At 35.3% G+C, this 19,541-nt stretch overlaps 1 protein-coding gene across 1 annotated transcript; it reads left to right on the top strand.

The window, feature by feature from the left end:
- The first annotated feature begins 291 nt into the window (after window positions 1-291).
- Window positions 292-17,727, top strand: LOC131104432 (calcitonin gene-related peptide type 1 receptor). Its single transcript, XM_078796687.1, has 15 exons — window positions 292-708; window positions 1,161-1,205; window positions 1,276-1,421; window positions 2,723-2,794; window positions 2,877-3,015; window positions 3,094-3,204; window positions 4,828-4,940; window positions 5,047-5,138; window positions 9,644-9,770; window positions 9,842-9,995; window positions 10,073-10,133; window positions 12,863-12,929; window positions 13,024-13,242; window positions 14,971-15,012; window positions 17,056-17,727. The coding sequence occupies exons 4-15, from the start codon at window positions 2,726-2,728 to the stop codon at window positions 17,260-17,262; spliced, it is 1,401 nt and encodes a 466-aa protein (XP_078652813.1). The 5' UTR covers window positions 292-708; window positions 1,161-1,205; window positions 1,276-1,421; window positions 2,723-2,725; the 3' UTR covers window positions 17,263-17,727.
- The last annotated feature ends 1,814 nt before the right edge of the window (window positions 17,728-19,541 follow it).

Below are 19,541 nucleotides of genomic sequence, written 5' to 3'. Positions count from 1 at the left end.
GTCACTTTTTTTTTTTTGTCCCGTTTCTTTGCTCGATTGCAAAATAAATAAATCGTCACAGGAGTAAACAAAGAGTACCTTTCAGTTGTACGACCACCTATGTACAGACACAGGTTTGCCCGTAAAATCAATCCTTCAAAATAAAAGTTCCCCAGTAAAACAACAACACTGAACCGCAGTCCTATATCATATATATGTCATATATACCGTATCATATATACCAATCAATAAATGTATATGTATTCATATTTTCTACTTATTTTTGTACTTTTACACGAGATGTAAGCTGAGATGTTTAGGCTTTGTATAACGTTGTGGTGTTTCCGCATGCTATTTTAAGACACTGCTTTATTTTGACCACAAGATGGCGCCACAGTTACATGTTGAGTTGAGACTGCGGCAAGCAGGAAGTGTTTGACATTCAAGATGGCTGAATGAGGAGAAAGGTAAACAACTGTGACGGAGGTTTGTGACTTCACCAGAGAAACAAAACCTTACTGCTTTACTTCAGTTTCATTACAGAACTTTAAGCAAAGTGTTGTAAATGAGGTCTCTCGACCATATATTCCATTCCATACGCTCTCAAACTCTGGTAACAGAAGTTCGCCCATGATTGAAAACATGGCGGTGTGACGACACCAAAGCCAGCAGAGGACGCTGTTGCAATACGGCTTTATTTTACATAAATCAGCAATAACGTAACAAAAGGTATGTGATCATAATGTATTTTTACTTGAATTTATATGACTCGACAGAATAATTGAGTTGCGAGTTGGCAACTTGACTTGAGAATAACGGGTATATTTAGTGCATCAAAATGACACAGTAGAAAGGCTTAGTAGGTTAAAAGTTAAAAGTTAAAAAAGGCACACATTGCTAAAGTTATTATATAAGTTGTTATATTACTCGTTAAGTTGAATCAAACGGTGTGGTTTCACTAAAAAGATTTTGTTTTAAACTCCCGCAGCTCGAGGGTGTCCCTCCACTTCCCATGACGTCATTTCTAGTGTGTCGGTCGTGAACGAAACGGCTCTTAGATTCGGCTCTTCGAAGTCAAGCTGCAAATATAATATTGTGTATTGTAGTAATGTGTATGTACGGTGTATATATTTTTTATTAAATGTATCTTGTTTATTTAGTGTATTGTGTTGTATTTATAGGTAGCCATTCAGGAGCCGAAAAAATTTCTATCAGTGAACCGACTCGTAAGTAGCGACTCGATTTAAAGAGCCGAAATTCCCATGTGGAGATGTCATCCACACTGTATCTTATCAGGACGGCTCAGACTGTGCAGGGAAACACTACCAGACACACAGAGGACCCCCATCAAGTTCTGAACCTGAACCATTTTTATTATACACCAAGACCGAACAAACAAGTCTCAGGATTAAACGACTCTTTTTCGACTCACCTGCAAAAAGGTAAGCTGGTCTTTATACTTTCATTGTACACACAGTGTCATTTGAATTCTTATTTAAAATGGATTCAAGTAGAGCTAGTGAGGGTAAATAAATGCTTCCATGTTCTAGTAACAACCATACGTGCATTCTTTGGGGTCAACTGTGTCTAATAATGGGGTATTTACAGGAAGTCGCTGCAGGTTTTCGGGCTGCATTGGGACTCGTGTGGCTAAACTTGCTCAACACGCATAACTCATACAGGAAGGAAGCTGAGGTGGACAAGAGACAAGAGAGAAGCTTCAACTTTATGACCACATAATCTAATAATACGCACCAAAACTTCACTCTCTGTTAAATAAATAACGCTGGGTTTTTATTATTATTAGGGCGATTATGTAATATATAGTAGTATGGCAATGTGTCAGTTTAAGAATAAACATTATGCTCACATTCATTATTAGTTTAATTATTAATTTACCTGGGGGCCACTGGAGCTAGGGACTGGGCAAGGCATCAGGTTTTCCAAAAAAAAAAAAAAAACGTATTTATTAAAAACAGAAAAATATACAAACTTTTTCAGTGTTTTGGTTCTGATTTTCTACAAATATTGTCAAATATATTAATTTTTATTTTTCTGCACAAAATAAGATGAAAATAAATAAACAAATCAAGAATAAAGAAAATCAATCAATCAGTAATAAATAAATATAATAATAATAATAATAATAATAAAACGGAAATAATAAAAACTTAAGAAACCACATATAGATAGTGGGTAGACAAATTATTTTTTTCAGATTAAAATTAAAATTAGAGCAAAACACTACTATAGTCACATTTATACTTTTTTTATTTACAACATATTGCGCAACTGCAGGGTCTTGAGACACATGCTAACTCGCAAACTAGAGAGCTAGCGACCTAAACGGTAGCCTTCAAGTTATTTCCTTTCAACTTAAATAGCCAAAAAAATTACCACTTCCACACGGATAGGGAGGATAACTATTAACAGTTATTTAACCTTTAACATGAACATTAATCAAACGTAATATTTTTTTCTGGGTACATGATACCATACAGCATCCATATCAAACTAATATTAAACTTTCATATCAAGGCGGGGGCCTCAAACTAGTGTCCTGCGGGCCACATTTGGCCCGCGGGCCACATTTTTGAGACCCCTGTTGTAGGCTTTTTAGACTTTCCAAACAGAAGAAATACCAACTGATAAATGGATTTGGTTAAAGTACGTTCCGGTTAGAGTCGTACCATCTGGAAAAGGACCAAGGGGTTCAATACGTTTCCCATGTGTTTTCCCACAGACCATGCGTCTGTCAGCACAGACGGACTTGAACGGCGTCACGTTCCTCCTGTTGATGTTCTCCCTGAGCAAGGTTTTCCAAAGACGCACACAAAAGCTGCTTTTTTTACGCGGGAATGGAAAATAATTGTAACTACTCGTGATGCTTCAAGCAGCTTCTGATGGCTGAAAGTTCTGAAGATCAGGAACATCACGGGGAACATCTGGCCACAAGAATCCAAATTGTCACGGCCCAGTACGAGTGCTTCCAGCGCATGGTGAGAGGAGACTGGCACCGTAGAGCCAAGACCACGGGTGAGGTGGTGATTTGGCGGAACACGCTAAGCGGCACGTTCGCGTGTGAGGTTCATGATTTGTTTGTTTTGCCTGCAGGAGCCGTGTGCAACACAACATGGGATGGTTGGCTGTGCTGGGATGAAACCGAGCGTGGACTCACGGTAGAGCAGAGCTGCCCAGACTATTACAAAGACTTTGACACTTATGGTGAGTTTATGAATTCATTGGTCTCACTTTACAATAAGGTACACAAAACACTGAGGAACTAATGAGGAACTCATGAGGAACTAATAAGGCACATCAATTTAGAGTACTTACTGAGGAACCAATGAGGTACTCATTAAATACTGTAATTTTCTGTACCTTATTGTAAAGTGTTACCATTTATGTCCGCAGTATTATACGGATGTTTGTGCCACATACAAATGTGCAGCTTTCAAAATTGTGTCGTTGCCAGTGTTTGAATTTCACAATCAACAATAAGCAGTTTAATTAATGATTCATGGTTAATTTATGGTTCAATAGGCGTATAATTAGTTCAAAAATATGCATATTAAAAGAAATGTAACATAGTTTTTGCTTAAATTAAGCATTTTCAAGCATAAAAATGGTTAAATGAAGTAAAATACACATATTATATAAGGCATTCAGAAAATGCATTCAGTTCTCTACTTTGGTCACTAGGTGTCAGTAAGTGAAACACTCCGTAATATAATATAATATAATATAATATAATATAATATAATATAATATAATATAATATAATATAATATAATATAATATAATATAATATAATATAATATAATATAATATAATATAATATAATATAATATAATATAATATAATATAATATAATATAATATAATATAATATAATATAATATAATATAATATAATATAATATAGTATAATATAATATAATAATATATAATATAATAATATATAATATAGTATAGTATAGTGTGATATAATATAGTATAGTATAGTATGATATAATATAATATAATATAATATAATATAATATAATATAATATAATATAATATAATATAATATAATATAATATAATATAATATAATAATATATAATATAATAATATATAATATAGTATAGTGTGATATAATATAGTATAGTATAGTATGATATAATATAATATAATATAATATAATATAATATAATATAATATAATATAATATAATATAATATAATATAATATAATATAATATAATATAATATAATATAATATAATATAATATAATATAATATAATATAATATAATGTAGTATAGTATAGTGTGATATAATATAGTATAGTATAGTATGATATAATATAATATAATATAATATAATATCATATCATATCATATAATATAATATCATATCATATAGTATAGTATAGTGTGATATAATATAGTATAGTATAGTATAGTATGATATAATATAATATAATATAATATAATATAATATAATATAATATAATATAATATAATATAATATAATATAATATAATATAATATAATATAATATAATATAATATAATATAATATAATAATATAGTATAGTGTAGTGTAGTGTAGTATAGTATGATATATGATATGATATGATATAATATAATAACACACCAGAACAGGTCTTATTTATGTCTTCTTTTCTGTTATTATTTCTTCTACATTGGGTAATAGGATTGTAAAGGTGACTATAGGGGTGTTATTTCATGTCTAGAGGGCTCTAATAATGTACAGGCTTTCTATGCTGTAACTACAAAAATATTCCATTTAGAAATAAGGAATCTTACTTTGGGTAAAAATTCACTCATCGCCGTGTTTGTCGGCAGCAACGGCGTCCAAAGTCTGCACGGAAACGGGCGAGTGGTGGCGCCACCCGGAGAGCAACCGGACATGGACCAACTTTACCAACTGTAGAGCCAACATCACACACCACGGCACGGTGAGAGCCGATAACATGGACGCCGGAAAAACACACGCAGCTTATAACGGAATGTCTTCTGCGGGATTGGGAAACTTTGTGTTTTTTTGTTTTTTTTTACTTAAAGGCGGCGATGACTCATTTCTACCTGGTCATGATCGGACACGGACTTTCACTGGTCTCGCTGACCATATCCTTGGCCATATTCTTCCATTTTAAGTAAGCATGTACAACAATAACTAGCCTGGTGTTATACTAATAACATTACTAATAATCATATGATTGAGATGGTACAGGACAACAAGTTTATTGTCATAAAATTGCTACTTTTTTCTTTTTATATTTTTGACTTCATTCCTATAAAAGTTTCCAAACTTCTCATTTTATTTGAACCCTCATTAGGTTTTAAATAAGGTCTTTTTATTCATAATATTAGAACATTATTCTCTCTAGATTACGATTTTTTTGTCATTTTTCTCGTTGCTTTATTCTAAAATTACTGCATATTGTTCAATTTTTGCTGTTGTTTTTCTTCTTGTAATTTGGATTTTATTTCTAAAATTCATATTTTCATATTATAACTTTTTCCACAACCTAATTAAGCCTTACCGGTACATTGAGCTATCATGCATGCTAATGTTAGCATTTCAAACATGCTAATATTTGCACAGTCGCATTTTTTTGTCATACGTAGAAACTATTATACTAGGTGTTAGCATGCTAAAGTTAGCATGTTAGCAATGCTAACGTTCATTCATTCATTCATTTTCTACCGATTATCCTCAGAAGGGTTGCAGGGGTTGCTGGAGCCTATCCCAGCTGTCTTGGTGCGAGAGGTGGGGTACACCCTGTACTGGTGGCCAGCCAATCACAGGGCACATATAGACAAACAACCATTCACACTCACATTCATACCTATGGACAATTTGGAGTCGCTAATTAACCTAGCATGTTTTTGGAATGTGGGAGGAAACCGGAGTACCCGGTGAAAACCCACACATGCACGAGAGTGGAATTGAACTCGGGTCTCTTAGCTGTGAGGTCTGCGCGCTAACCACATGACCGCCGTCAATGCTAACATAAGCATGCTAAAATTTATTTTGCTATTTTTATGAATTTCTACTGAAGTAGACTTTTCGCACTATCATGCTAGTTGTTAGCATGTACACGTTAGCTTAATTATAACATTTTCAGCATTGTCAGATGTAGGCACTTAAATAAACACTTAGCGTTCTTATGCTAGGTGTTAGCATGCTACTCTTAGCATGTTAGAATTGTTAACTTTATGTCTCCCATTTTTTGTTTTCATTGTCAAGGAATACTTTTCTAGTTTCAATTTTTTTAAATAAGGTATTTTTAAAAAATAATATTAGAACATTATTCTCTCTAAATTACGACTTTTTCTCGTTTTTCTTGTTGCTTTATTCTAAAATTACTACACATCGTTCAATTTTTGCTGTTGTTGTTGGGGCTATTTTGGGTTACCTCCGTTTAAGCGTTTTAATGTTAATATTTTTAATTTTTGCTAGCGTTTTTTCTGTCTGTGTTCAAAAATAACTAGAAAAGTTCTGAATGAATTTGAATGAAATTTTCAGCAATTGTTGAAAACGGGATATGGAACAACTAATGATATTTTTAGGGGTGATCCGGATCACCGTCTGGATCCAGGATGTTTCTTTTAAAGGAACATCTTCACACATTTTTTGTTTCCTACTGCCATGTTGCTAGTATTCCTTTTTAGGCTTTTATTAAGAACTTGGCGGAGGTCTGCGCTCTCCGAATGCTTTTTTTAGGTACATAATATCTTTAGGGGCTGCACGGAGCACGAGTGGTTAGCACGCAGACCTCACAGCTAGGAGACCAGGGTTCAATTCCGCCCTCGGATATCTCTGCATGGAGTTTGCATGTTCTCCCCGTGCATGCGTGGGTTTTTTCCGAGTACTCCGGTTTCCTCCCACATTCCAAAAACATGCTAGGTTAACAAAATATCTGCAACATGGCAGTAGGAAACAAAAAATGTGTGAAGAAGGGCAGCAGACGAAGTTGAGTAAATCATGACACTCCCAATGTTAAAAGAATCCTTTAAAAAAAAACATCCTGGATCCAGACGGTGATCCGGATCACCCCCCAAAATATCATTAGTTGTTCCATATCCCGTTTTCAACAATTGCTGAAAATTTCATTCAAATTCATTCAGAACTTTTCTAGTTATTTTTGATCACAGACAGAAAAAACGCTGGCAAAAAAAGAAAAATATTAACATTAAAACGCTTAAACAGAGGTAACCCAAAATAGCCCCAACAACAACAACAGCAAAAATGGAACGATCTGCGGTAATTTTGGAATAAAGCAACGAGAAAAATGAGAAAAAGTCGTAATCTGGAACGAATAATGTTCTAATATTATGAATAAAAATACCTTATTTAAAAAAAATTAAACTAGAAAAGCAATCGGAGCGCGCCATTCCCTGACAATGAAAACAAAAAATGGGAGACATAAAGACATAAACAATTCTAACATGCTAAGAGTAGCATGCTAACACCTAGCATAACAGCGCTAAGTGTTTATTTAAGTGCCTACATCTGACAATGCTATAATTAAGCTAACGTGTGTATGCTAACAGCTAGCATGATAGTGCGAAAAGTCTACTTTAGTTGAAATTCATAAAAATAGCAAAATAAATTTTAGCATGCTTATGTTAGCATTGACGGCGGTCATGTGGTTAGCGCGCAGACCCCACAGGTAGAAGACCAGGGTTCAATTCCACCCTCGGCCATCTCTACTTTAGTTGAAATTCATAAAAATAGCAAAATAAATTTTAGCATGCTTATGTTAGCATTGACGGCGGTCATGTGGTTAGCGCGCAGACCCCACAGCTAGAAGACCAGGGTTCAATTCCACCCTCGGCCATCTCTACTTTAGTTGAAATTCATAAAAATAGCAAAATAAATTTTAGCATGCTTATGTTAGCATTGACGGCGGTCATGTGGTTAGCGCGCAGACCCCACAGCTAGAAGACCAGGGTTCAATTCCACCCTCGGCCATCTCTACTTTAGTTGAAATTCATAAAAATAGCAAAATAAATTTTAGCATGCTTATGTTAGCATTGACGGTGATCATGTGGTTAGCGCGCAGACCCCACAGCTAGAAGACCAGGGTTCAATTCCACCCTCGGCCATCTCTACTTTAGTTGAAATTCATAAAAATAGCAAAATAAATTTTAGCATGCTTATGTTAGCATTGACGGCGGTCATGTGGTTAGCGCGCAGACCCCACAGCTAGAAGACCAGGGTTCAATTCCACCCTCGGCCATCTCTACTTTAGTTGAAATTCATAAAAATAGCAAAATAAATTTTAGCATGCTTATGTTAGCATTGACGGCGGTCATGTGGTTAGCGCGCAGACCCCACAGCTAGAAGACCAGGGTTCAATTCCACCCTCGGCCATCTCTACTTTAGTTGAAATTCATAAAAATAGCAAAATAAATTTTAGCATGCTTATGTTAGCATTGACGGCGGTCATGTGGTTAGCGCGCAGACCCCACAGCTAGAAGACCAGGGTTCAATTCCACCCTCGGCCATCTCTACTTTAGTTGAAATTCATAAAAATAGCAAAATAAATTTTAGCATGCTTATGTTAGCATTGACGGCGGTCATGTGGTTAGCGCGCAGACCCCACAGCTAGAAGACCAGGGTTCAATTCCACCCTCGGCCATCTCTACTTTAGTTGAAATTCATAAAAATAGCAAAATAAATTTTAGCATGCTTATGTTAGCATTGACGGCGGTCATGTGGTTAGCGCGCAGACCCCACAGCTAGAAGACCAGGGTTCAATTTCACCCTCGGCCATCTCTACTTTAGTTGAAATTCATAAAAATAGCAAAATAAATTTTAGCATGCTTATGTTAGCATTGACGGCGGTCATGTGGTTAGCGCGCAGACCCCACAGCTAGAAGACCAGGGTTCAATTCCACCCTCGGCCATCTCTACTTTAGTTGAAATTCATAAAAATAGCTAAATAAATTTTAGCATGCTTATGTTAGCATTGACGGCGGTCATGTGGTTAGCGCGCAGACCCCACAGCTAGAAGACCAGGGTTCAATTCCACCCTCGGCCATCTCTACTTTAGTTGAAATTCATAAAAATAGCAAAATAAATTTTAGCATGCTTATGTTAGCATTGACGGCGGTCATGTGGTTAGCGCGCAGACCCCACAGCTAGAAGACCAGGGTTCAATTCCACCCTCGGCCATCTCTACTTTAGTTGAAATTCATAAAAATAGCTAAATAAATTTTAGCATGCTTATGTTAGCATTGACGGTGGTCATGTGGTTAGCGCGCAGACCCCACAGCTAGAAGACCAGGGTTCAATTCCACCCTCGGCCATCTCTACTTTAGTTGAAATTCATAAAAATAGCAAAATAAATTTTAGCATGCTTATGTTAGCATTGACGGCGGTCATGTGGTTAGCGCGCAGACCTCACAGCTAGGAGACCTGAGTTCAATTCCACCCTCGTGCATGTGTGGGTGTTCTCCGTGTACTCCGGTTTCCTCCCACATTCCAAAAACATGCTAGGTTAATTAGCGACTCCAAACTGTCCATAGGTATGAATGTGAGTGTGAATGGTTGTTTGTCTATATGTGCCCTGTGATTGGCTGGCCACCAGTCCACGGTGTACCCCGCCTCTCGCCTGAAGACGGCTGGTATAAGTTAAATGTCTCCTAGGAGTCTGAGCTGCCAGAGGATCACGCTGCACAAGAACCTCTTTGTGTCCTTTGTTCTGAACTCCATCATCACCGTGGTGTGGCTGACAACTGTGGTGAAGAAACAGGCGTACACGCATAACGACTCGGTGAGCCATTTGTTGTTGTCGTCTCCACATGTTGAGGTCACGTCACCACCGAGATGTTGTTCTACCGACAGGCGAGCTGCAAGCTCCTCATGTTCGTGCACCTCTACCTGCTGAGCTGTAACTACTTCTGGATGCTGTGTGAGGGCATCTACTTGCACACTCTGATTGTGGTGGCCGTGTTTGCCGAGAAGCAGCATCTGGTGTGGTATTATTTGCTAGGCTGGGGTGAGCATGGAGAAGCCCGAACGCTTGCCTGTTTTTCCTTCAAATAAGTCCAGCATGTGTTTATCGTTTTTGCGCAGGTTTCCCGCTGGTGCCAGCAGTCTTACATTCGATTGGACGCCACTGCTACTACAATGACAAGTGAGGCTTTCATTTAAAAAAAAAAAAAAAAAAAAAAACAGGGGCGGCACGGTGGTCGAGTGGTGAGCGCGCAGACCTCACAGCTAGGAGACCAGGGTTCAATTCCACTCTCGGCCATCTCTGTGTGGAATTTGCATGTTCTCCCCGTGCATGTTTTAGCATTCCAAAAACATGCTAGGTTAATTGGTGACTCCAAATTGTCCATAGGTATGAATGTGAGTGTGAATGGTTGTTTGTCTATACGTATGTGCCCTGTGATTGGCTGGCCACCAGTCCAGGGTGTACCCCGCCTCTCGCCTGAAGACAGCTGGGATAGGCTCCAGCACCCCCTGTGACCCTTGTGAGGAAAAAGCGGTAGAAAATGAATGAATGAATGAATTATAGAAATAATAAAAAGGAAAAAAAAGGCGAAAAAACGGGAAAAAATAATAAAAAGGAAAAAAAAAACCGCGGCCCACATGTCAAAATGGCATAGGCTCCAGCACCCCCTGTGACCCTCGTGAGGAAAAAGTGGTAGAAAATGAATGAATTATACAAATAATAAAAAGGAAAAAAAACTGAAAAAAATTATAAAAAGGAAAAAGAAAACGCGGCCCACATGTCAAAATGGGATAGGCTCCAGCACCCCCTGTGACCCTTGTGAGCAAAAAGCGGTAGAAAATGAATGAATGAATGAATTATACAAATAATAAAAAGGAAAAAAAACGAAAAAACTGAACAAAATTATATAAAGGAAAAAAAAAAACGCGGCCCACATGTCAAAATGGGATAGGCTCCAGCACCCCCTGTGACCCTCGTGAGCAAAAAGCGGTAGAAAATGAATAAATGAATGAATTATACAAATAATTAAAAGAAAAAAGTGAAAAAACGGGAAAAAAATAATAAAAAGGAAAAAAAAAACATGGCCCACATGTCAAAATGGGATAGGCTCCAGCACCCCCTGCGACCCTCGTGAGGAAAAAGCGGTAGAAAATGAATGAATGAATGAATTATACAAATAATAAAAAGGAAAAAAGGCGAAAAAACTGAAAAAAAATAATAAAAAGGAAAAAAAAACGCGGCCCACATGTCAAAATGGGATAGGCTCCAGCACCCCCTGCGACCGTCGTGAGGAAAAAGTGGTCGAAAATGAATGAATGAATGAATGAATTATACAAATAATAAAAAGAAAAAAGGCAAAAAACGAAAACAAATAATAAAAAAGAAAAAAAAACGCGGCCCACATGTCAAAATGGGATAGGCTCCAGCACCCCCTGTGACCCTTGTGAGGAAAAAGCGGTAGAAAATGAATGAATGAATGAATGAATGGATTATACAAATAATAAAAAGGAAAAAAAGGCGAAAAAATGAAAAAAAATAATAAAAAGGAAAAAAAACCTGCGGCCCACATGTCAAAATGGGATAGACTCCAGCACCCCCTGCGACCCTCGTGAGGAAAAAGCGGTAGAAAATGAATGAATGAATTATACAAATAATAAAAAGGGAAAAAAAGGCGAAAAAACTGAAAAAAAATAATAAAAAGGAAAAAAAAACCGCGGCCCACATGTCAAAATGGGATAGGCTCCAGCACCCCCTGCGACCCTCATGAGGAAAAAGTGGTAGAAAATGAATGAATGAATTATACAAATAATAAAAAGAAAAAAAGGCGAAAAAACAGAAAAAAATAATAAAAAGGAAAAAAAAACGCAGCCCACATGTCAAAATGGGATAGGCTCCTGCACCCCTGCAACCCTCGTGAGGAAAAAGTGGTAGAAAATGAATGAATGAATGAATTATACAAATAATAAAAAGGAAAAAAAGGCGAAAAAACTGAAAAAAATTATAAAAAGAAAAAAAAAACGCATACCACATGTCAAAATGGGATAGACTCCAGCACCCCCTGCGACCCTCGTGAGGAAAAAGCGGTAGAAAATGAATGAATGAATGAATTATACAAATAATAAAAAGGAAAAAAAAGTGAAAAAAATGAAAAAAAAATAAAAGGGAAAAAAAAAACACAGCCCACATGTCAAAATGAGATAGACTCCAGCACCCCCTGAGACCCTCGTGAGGAAAAAGCGGTAGAAAATGAATGAATGAATGAATTATACAAATAATAAAAAGGAAAAAAAGGCGAAAAAATGAAAAAAAATAATAAAAAGGAAAAAAAAACCTGCGGCCCACATGTCAAAATGGGATAGGCTCCAGCACCCCCTGCGACCCTCGTGAGGAAAAAGCAGTAGAAAATGAATGAATGAATTATACAAATAATAAAAAGGGAAAAAAAGGCGAAAAAACTGAAAAAAAATAATAAAAAGGAAAAAAAAAAACGCGGCCCACATGTCAAAATGGGATAGACTCCAGCACCCCCTGCGACCCTCGTGAGGAAAAAGTGGTAAAAAAATGAATGAATGAAAAATCTAAAATACAAACCAGAGGCTGCACGGCGGACGAGTGGTAAGCGCGCAGACCTCACAGCTAGGAGACCAGGGTTCAATTCCACCCTCGGCCGTCTCTGTGTGGAGTTTGCATGTTCTCCCCGTGTATGTTTTAGCATTCCAAAAACATGCTAGGTTAATTAGCGACTCCAAATTGTCCATAGGTATGAATGTGAGTGTGAATGGTTGTTTGTCTATATGTGCCCTGTGATTGGCTGGCGTGGGATAGGCTCCAGCACCCCGGCGACCCTCGTGAGGAAAAAGCGGTAGAAAATGAATGATGTTGTTTTCCTATGATGTTTGTTTTGACAGATGCTGGGTCAGCTCGGATACGTCCCTTCTCTACATCATCCACGGTCCCATCTGCGCCGCGTTGGTGGTAAGCATCACCCCCCACCCCTGGCCCCCACCCCTGGCCCCCACCCTCACGGAAAGTCTCGCTCATCCACCATTTTTTATCTTTCCCCGTCAAGGTGAACCTGTTCTTCTTGCTGAACATTGTGCGGGTTCTCATCACCAAGCTGAGAGTGACCCACCAGGCCGAGTCCAGCCTCTACATGAGGGCGGTGAGGGCCACCCTCATCCTCATTCCTTTGCTCGGAATTCAGTTCGTGCTGCTGCCCTACAAGCCCCAGGAGCACTGGGTCTCTGAGATCTACCTCTACATCATGGAGATCCTCATACATTACCAGGTGAGCGCTACAACTTTTACATCATTTTTGCTTATGTTTGCATTTTCAAGCTTAAAAATATAAACAATACAAATGTAAATATGAGGCTGGTCAATATATGAAATTCCGATTTGGGATCATATGTATATGATATTTTGCCGATATCATCTCATCTGTTTTGAAACTAATACATAACCATCAGTAATCAGTTTTCTCAACGTGGTTGTAAACATCTCGCTATTTCGGACGCTATTTCCCTGCTTTTTTACAGACCGCAAACCCATACATTAGGGGTGGGCAAAATACAGCCCAGGGGCCACATGCGGCCCACCAAGCATTTGAATCCGGTCCGCCAGTTGCTTTATAAGTATTTCAACTTTTAACATACAAACTGGCGACATGATTTCCAAGTCGGATGTCTTATTTAGTAAAAAAAAAAATGTAAAAAAAGAACATACAGCTGATAGTGTAACACTTTTATAAATAAAATTAGACAAAATAAATATTAAATATATGTTCTGATGCGGCACGGTGGTCGAGTGGTTAGCGCGCAGACCCCACAGCTAGGAGACCAGGGTTCAATTCCACCCTCGGCCATCTCTACTTTAGTTGAAATTCATAAAAATAGCAAAATAAATTTTAGCATGCTTATGTTAGCATTGACGGCGGTCATGTGGTTAGCACGCAGACCTCACAGCTGGGAGACCAGGGTTCAATTCCACCCTCAGCCATCTGTACTTTAGTTGAAATTCATAAAAATAGCAAAATAAATTTTAGCATGCTTATGTTAGCATTGACGGCGGTCATGTGGTTAGCGCGCAGACCTCACAGCTAGGAGACCAGGGTTCAATTCCACCCTCGGCCATCTCTACTTTAGTTGAAATTCATAAAAATAGCAAAATAAATTTTAGCATGCTAATGTTAGCATTGACGGCGGTCATGTGGTTAGCGCGCAGACCCCACAGCTAGGAGACCAGGGTTCAATTCCACCCTCGGCCATCTCTACTTTAGTTGAAATTCATAAAAATAGCAAAATAAATTTTAGCATGCTTATGTTAGCATTGACGGCGGTCATGTGGTTAGCGCGCAGACCCCACAGCTAGAAGACCAGGGTTCAATTCCACCCTCGGCCATCTCTACTTTAGTTGAAATTCATAAAAATAGCAAAATAAATTTTAGCATGCTTATGTTAGCATTGACGGCGGTCATGTGGTTAGCGCGCAGACCTCACAGCTAGGAGACCAGGGTTCAATTCCACCCTCGGCCATCTCTACTTTAGTTGAAACTCATAAAAATAGCAAAATAAATTTTAGCATGCTTATGTTAGCATTGACGGCGGTCATGTGTTTAGCGTGCAGACCTCACAGCTAGGAGACCAGGGTTCAATTCCACCCTCGGCCATCTCTACTTTAGTTGAAATTCAAACTAGTGTCCTGCGGGCCACATTTGGCCCGTGGGCCGCGTGTTTGAGACCGCTGTTCTATGTAATCAATTTTTTTTGTTGTAATTTACACTTATATTTGAAAATTCAACTAAAGCAACAGAAAAATCTGAGGCGCCCAAAGGAAACAAAAAAAAAAACCAGTGGTACATACATGCTGCACATTTGAACTAATATTGTTATGACGTCGGTTGCAGTAAATTGCGGCGCTGGGAGAGTCGAATCATGACTGTATGCTTTTACTTCCAGAAGGGTTTGGACACATTCATGATTCATGAAATAAAAAATTTTTTTTTTTACACTTGCAGGGACTCCTAGTGTCCACCATCTTCTGCTTCTTTAATGGGGAGGTAAGCCACTCATGATTTCACCACTTACAGTGTTAATAGTCACCAAAAATAGTCAAGAACATTTTTTTTGAAAGTCTGAATATTATGAGAAAGAAATAAAACGGGAAATAAAACAAAAAGTATGAGAAGAAAATTTACAAGAAGAAATGTGAAATAGTTGCAGAACTAAAAAAAAAGAAACTGCAGTAATGCAAAAAAAAAATGCTGAAATTTGACGACATCTCATATTAAAAAAGTTGTCATGTTATGTTAGAATAAAGTTGACATATTACAGAAAAGGGATTTTAAAAAGTTGAATATTATTAGAATCTTTTTTTTTTAATTAGGGTGTGTAAAAGGTTCTGTTCTTGTTACAAGAATAAAGTCAAAATATCATGGGAATAAAGTCATAATTACCTGAAGACAATTTGCAAGAATAAAGTTAAAATGGCTGAAAAATAAAAAAAAATATTTAAAAAAAATCTGAATTCTAATGAGAAAATTTGATGAGAATAATAGAGTTGAAATATTAAAGAAAATTATTTTTTTTTAATTAAAAGTTGGAATATTATGAGAAATGCATGACTTCATATTCGGGCGACGGAGCTGACCTTCGTCCTTCGAATATCAAGGCTTCACTTATTCCTAAATATATTAAAGGGGACCTATTCTGCTTTTTCCACTTTTCTGACCTATAAATGTTAGAACGTTATATTCTCGTGTTAAACGATGCCAACATTTCAGATAATGAGGTTTGGGCATTTGGAAGTGAGTCCTGAAAAAAGTTTGGGATGGCTCAAAATGCTTCGTTTCAGAAGGCGTGGTAAAACTGCTCTTTTGTGATGTCACAAGGGGCAGACTTCCTTATATGGTTCATAGTTATGGTTTTATTTCATTTGAACATGCATCACAGTTCCACATGTCCAAAAGGAGTAGGAAGAAGCAAAGCTTATTAAATCCTACCCCTCCATCTGGTACTTTTACAATCAGTAACTGTTACATTTGTTCACTTCCTGCTTTCTTAATATTTTATTTTATTTTATTTTATTTTATTTTATTTTATTTTATTTTATTTTATTTTATTTTATTTTATTTTAGTTTAGTTTAGTTTAGTTTAGTTTAGTTTAGTTTACCTTATTTTAGTTTAGTTTAGTTTAGTTTAGTTTAGTTTAGTTTAGTTTAGTTTAGTTTAGTTTAGTTTAGTTTAGTTTAGTTTAGTTTAGTTTAGTTTAGTTTAGTTTAGTCACGTACCCAAGTACGAGGTTCGAGATTCCACATACTGAAATGCTATGCTAACGCTAACGTAGTCCTAGCATAGAAGTGTTTCAAATGTACTTCTTCCCTGAGATCATATTTCTCCTCTCTTGTATTGGATGACATTTTTAGCTAATTGTTTATTTTTAGCCTTATGCATTATTTTAGCTGTTTGAAGATGAACTATATCAGCAAGTTGAAGTATTTGTGATTTTAGAAATAAGGAGTTAGTATGTTCTCTGTAGGCGGCATTATGAATTATCCTTACTGGCCTTTTTTGCAGTACATTTAGCGAGTTAAGATTGCTTTTATAGTTATTAGCTTATATTTCCACACAATAAGTAATCACGGTGAAGTGGATGGAATGAATTAAAATAGGAAGCAGAAACCAACGGAAAAGGTGCAGATTCTGCAAAAACTACAAGGTTTTCTATGCGGGTTATTGTGTGGAGCCGCTCTACAGGAGACCACAACTCAATATAAATGGTCGAAAAATGAGCATTATAGGTCCTCTTTAATAAAAAAAACCATGCTGTTTCATGTTTGAATACAGCCTGTTATTCCAACAATATGCATATTTAAGCAAATTGTACATATTTTTGGCCTATGATTAGTATTTTTATGCATAAAACTGGCAAAATGAAGTCAAATACAAATATAAAGCATTCAGAAGATGCATTCAAAGTATTCTACACTTATTAATACTGAGCTGGTCCGCATCGACGGCTTGTCGACTTTTCAATGACTTCAATTCGAGACCCAGCAACTGTTGCCTGTCTTTGACCTGGGGGACCCCCGCCCCTCCTCAAGGTGCAGAGCGTCGTGCGGAGACACTGGAACCAGCAGCAGATGCAGTTCGCCGGCACGTTCGCCAACGCCGACCTCTTCCGCTCGGCGTCCTTCGCCGCGTCGTCGCTCACCGAGGTCCACCGCTGCTACAGCATCGACAGTCACACCGAGCAGACCAACGGCAAAAGCTACTCCGACATATTCCGATCAGACAGCCCTTTTGTCTGACGAGGATTCCCGACTCCGGTGGATAATCTTTAGCCGTGACTCCATTGGCGTTTTTTGTCCGCTTCGTCTGCACGTTTAGACGTCGTCGAATGAAAGCACGATGGAGATAAAGTTTTTGTATATACAGTAGCTGCAACAATGCTGAGCTTCAGGTGGTGATGATTCCAAAATGCTGTTGAGGACCTTGTCAGATGATCAACTCCACTTCCACTTACGCCAACGCGTCCAAAACATTTTTCCAGTCGGAAGGATGATGACTTTGCCGCTTGGATATCTTTTAAAGCAACACGTGTAGCGATGCTAAGAATACATTTCACGAAAAAAAATGCATGTCAATTTTGTCATATACTGTAAGTGGACAAAACCTTCATTTTTCATTTGTATTTATTAGTTTTTGAAAGTTACATTTTTGTATTTGTTCTTTTTGTAATTTTATGACTTTATTCCCATAATATAACTTTTTACCCAACCTCATTTTCCAAAAATCGACTTTTGTTTTACATATTATGTATTTAAAAAAACAATAATGTAATTTTTTAAATACAATTTTTCCTCATATATATTATATATTCCTCATATATTTATATATATATTTATATATGTATATTTTTTATATTATTATTATTTTTATATTATATGTATTTTACAATAATTTTTCTCTGAATATTTTGGCTTTATTCCCATAATATAACTTTTTGCCCAACCTCATTTTCCAAAAATCTACTTTTGTTTTACATATTATGTATTTAAAAAAACAATAATGTAATTTTTTAAATAAAATTTTCCTCATATAGTATATTATATATTCCTCATATATTTATATATATATTTATATATGTATATATTTTTTTAATATTATTTTATTATTTTTTTTATATTATATGCATTTTACAATAATTTTTTCTCTGAATATTATGACTTTATTCCCATAATATAACTTTTTGCCCAACCTCATTTTCCAAAAATCTACTTTTGTTTTACATATTATGTATTTTAAAAAACAATAATGTAATTTTTTAAATAAAAATTTTCCTCATATATATTATATATTACTCATATATTTATATATGTATATATTTTTTATATTATTATATTACTATTATTTTTTATATTATATGTATTTTACAATAATTTTTTCTCTGAATATTTTGGCTTTATTCCCATAATATAACTTTTTGCCCAACCTCATTTTCCAAAAATCTACTTTTGTTTTACATATTATGTATTTAAAAAAACAATAATGTAATTTCTTAAATAAAATTTTTCCTCATATATATTATATATTCCTCATATATTTATATATGTATATATTTTTTATATTATTATATTACTATTATTTTTTATATTATATGTATTTTACAATAATTTTTTTTCTGAATATTTTGGCTTTATTCCATAATATAACTTTTTGCCCAACCTCATTTTCCAAAAATCTACTTTTGTTTTACATATTATGTATTTAAAAAAACAATAATGTAATTTTTTAAATAAAATTTTCCTCATATAGTATATTATATATTCCTCATATATATATATATTTATATACGTATATATTTTTTAATATTATTTTATTATTATTTTTTTATATTATATGTATTTTACAATAATTTTTTCTCTGAATATTTTGGCTTTATTCCCATGATATAACTTTTTGCCCAACCTCATTTTCCAAAAATCTACTTTTGTTTTACATATTATGTATTTAAAAAAACAATAATGTAATTTTTTAAATCAAATTTTCCTCATATATATTATATATTCCTCATATATTTATATGTATATTTATATGTATATATTTTTTTTATATTATATGTATTTTACAATAATTTTTTCTCTGAATATTTTGGCTTTATTTTTGTAAAATTGTAGCTGTTTTCTGGCATTTCAGGTGTTTTTTTCCAACTATTTTAACATTCTTCTTGTAAATTTTCTTCCCGTAATTATGAATTTATTTCAATAATATTTTTCAGTTTCACCAAATTTTCAAAAAATTACAACTTTGTTTCTAATAATATTAAAATAAAATGGAAAATCTTAAACATTTCAACATTGTTTGCATTCTTGAAGTCATTCAAACCAATAATATAGTAAATACAGTAAATATGTAGATATTAAAATAAATTTGGGACTAATTTTAGTGTGCAAATCAAAAATGTAAATATAATATAAATATAATATAAAATATATAAAATTATAAAATTTAAGATAAATTATAAAAAAAATATATATATTATTTAAATTTGTAAACAAAACAATAAAAAGTAAATTGGGTTTGAGTA

This window comes from Doryrhamphus excisus, linkage group LG15 (genome assembly GCF_037039965.1).
Source record: "Doryrhamphus excisus strain RoL-2023G ecotype Guam linkage group LG15, RoL_Dexc_Guam_v1.1, whole genome shotgun sequence".
Lineage (NCBI taxonomy): Eukaryota > Metazoa > Chordata > Actinopteri > Syngnathiformes > Syngnathidae > Doryrhamphus > Doryrhamphus excisus.
The sequence above is the reverse complement of the archived record's forward strand: the minus strand, read 5'-3'. Positions and strand labels throughout refer to the sequence as shown.

Bases quoted from the DNA above. Each gene is read 5' to 3' on its own strand.
- LOC131104432 (XM_078796687.1), top strand. From the start codon at position 2,726: ATGCGTCTGTCAGCACAGACGGACTTGAACGGCGTCACGTTCCTCCTG. The intron at 4,941-5,046 runs GTGAGAGCCGAT...TTTTACTTAAAG, and splicing joins ACATCACACACCACGGCACG to GCGGCGATGACTCATTTCTA. The intron at 9,996-10,072 runs GTGAGCATGGAG...GTTTTTGCGCAG, and splicing joins GTATTATTTGCTAGGCTGGG to GTTTCCCGCTGGTGCCAGCA.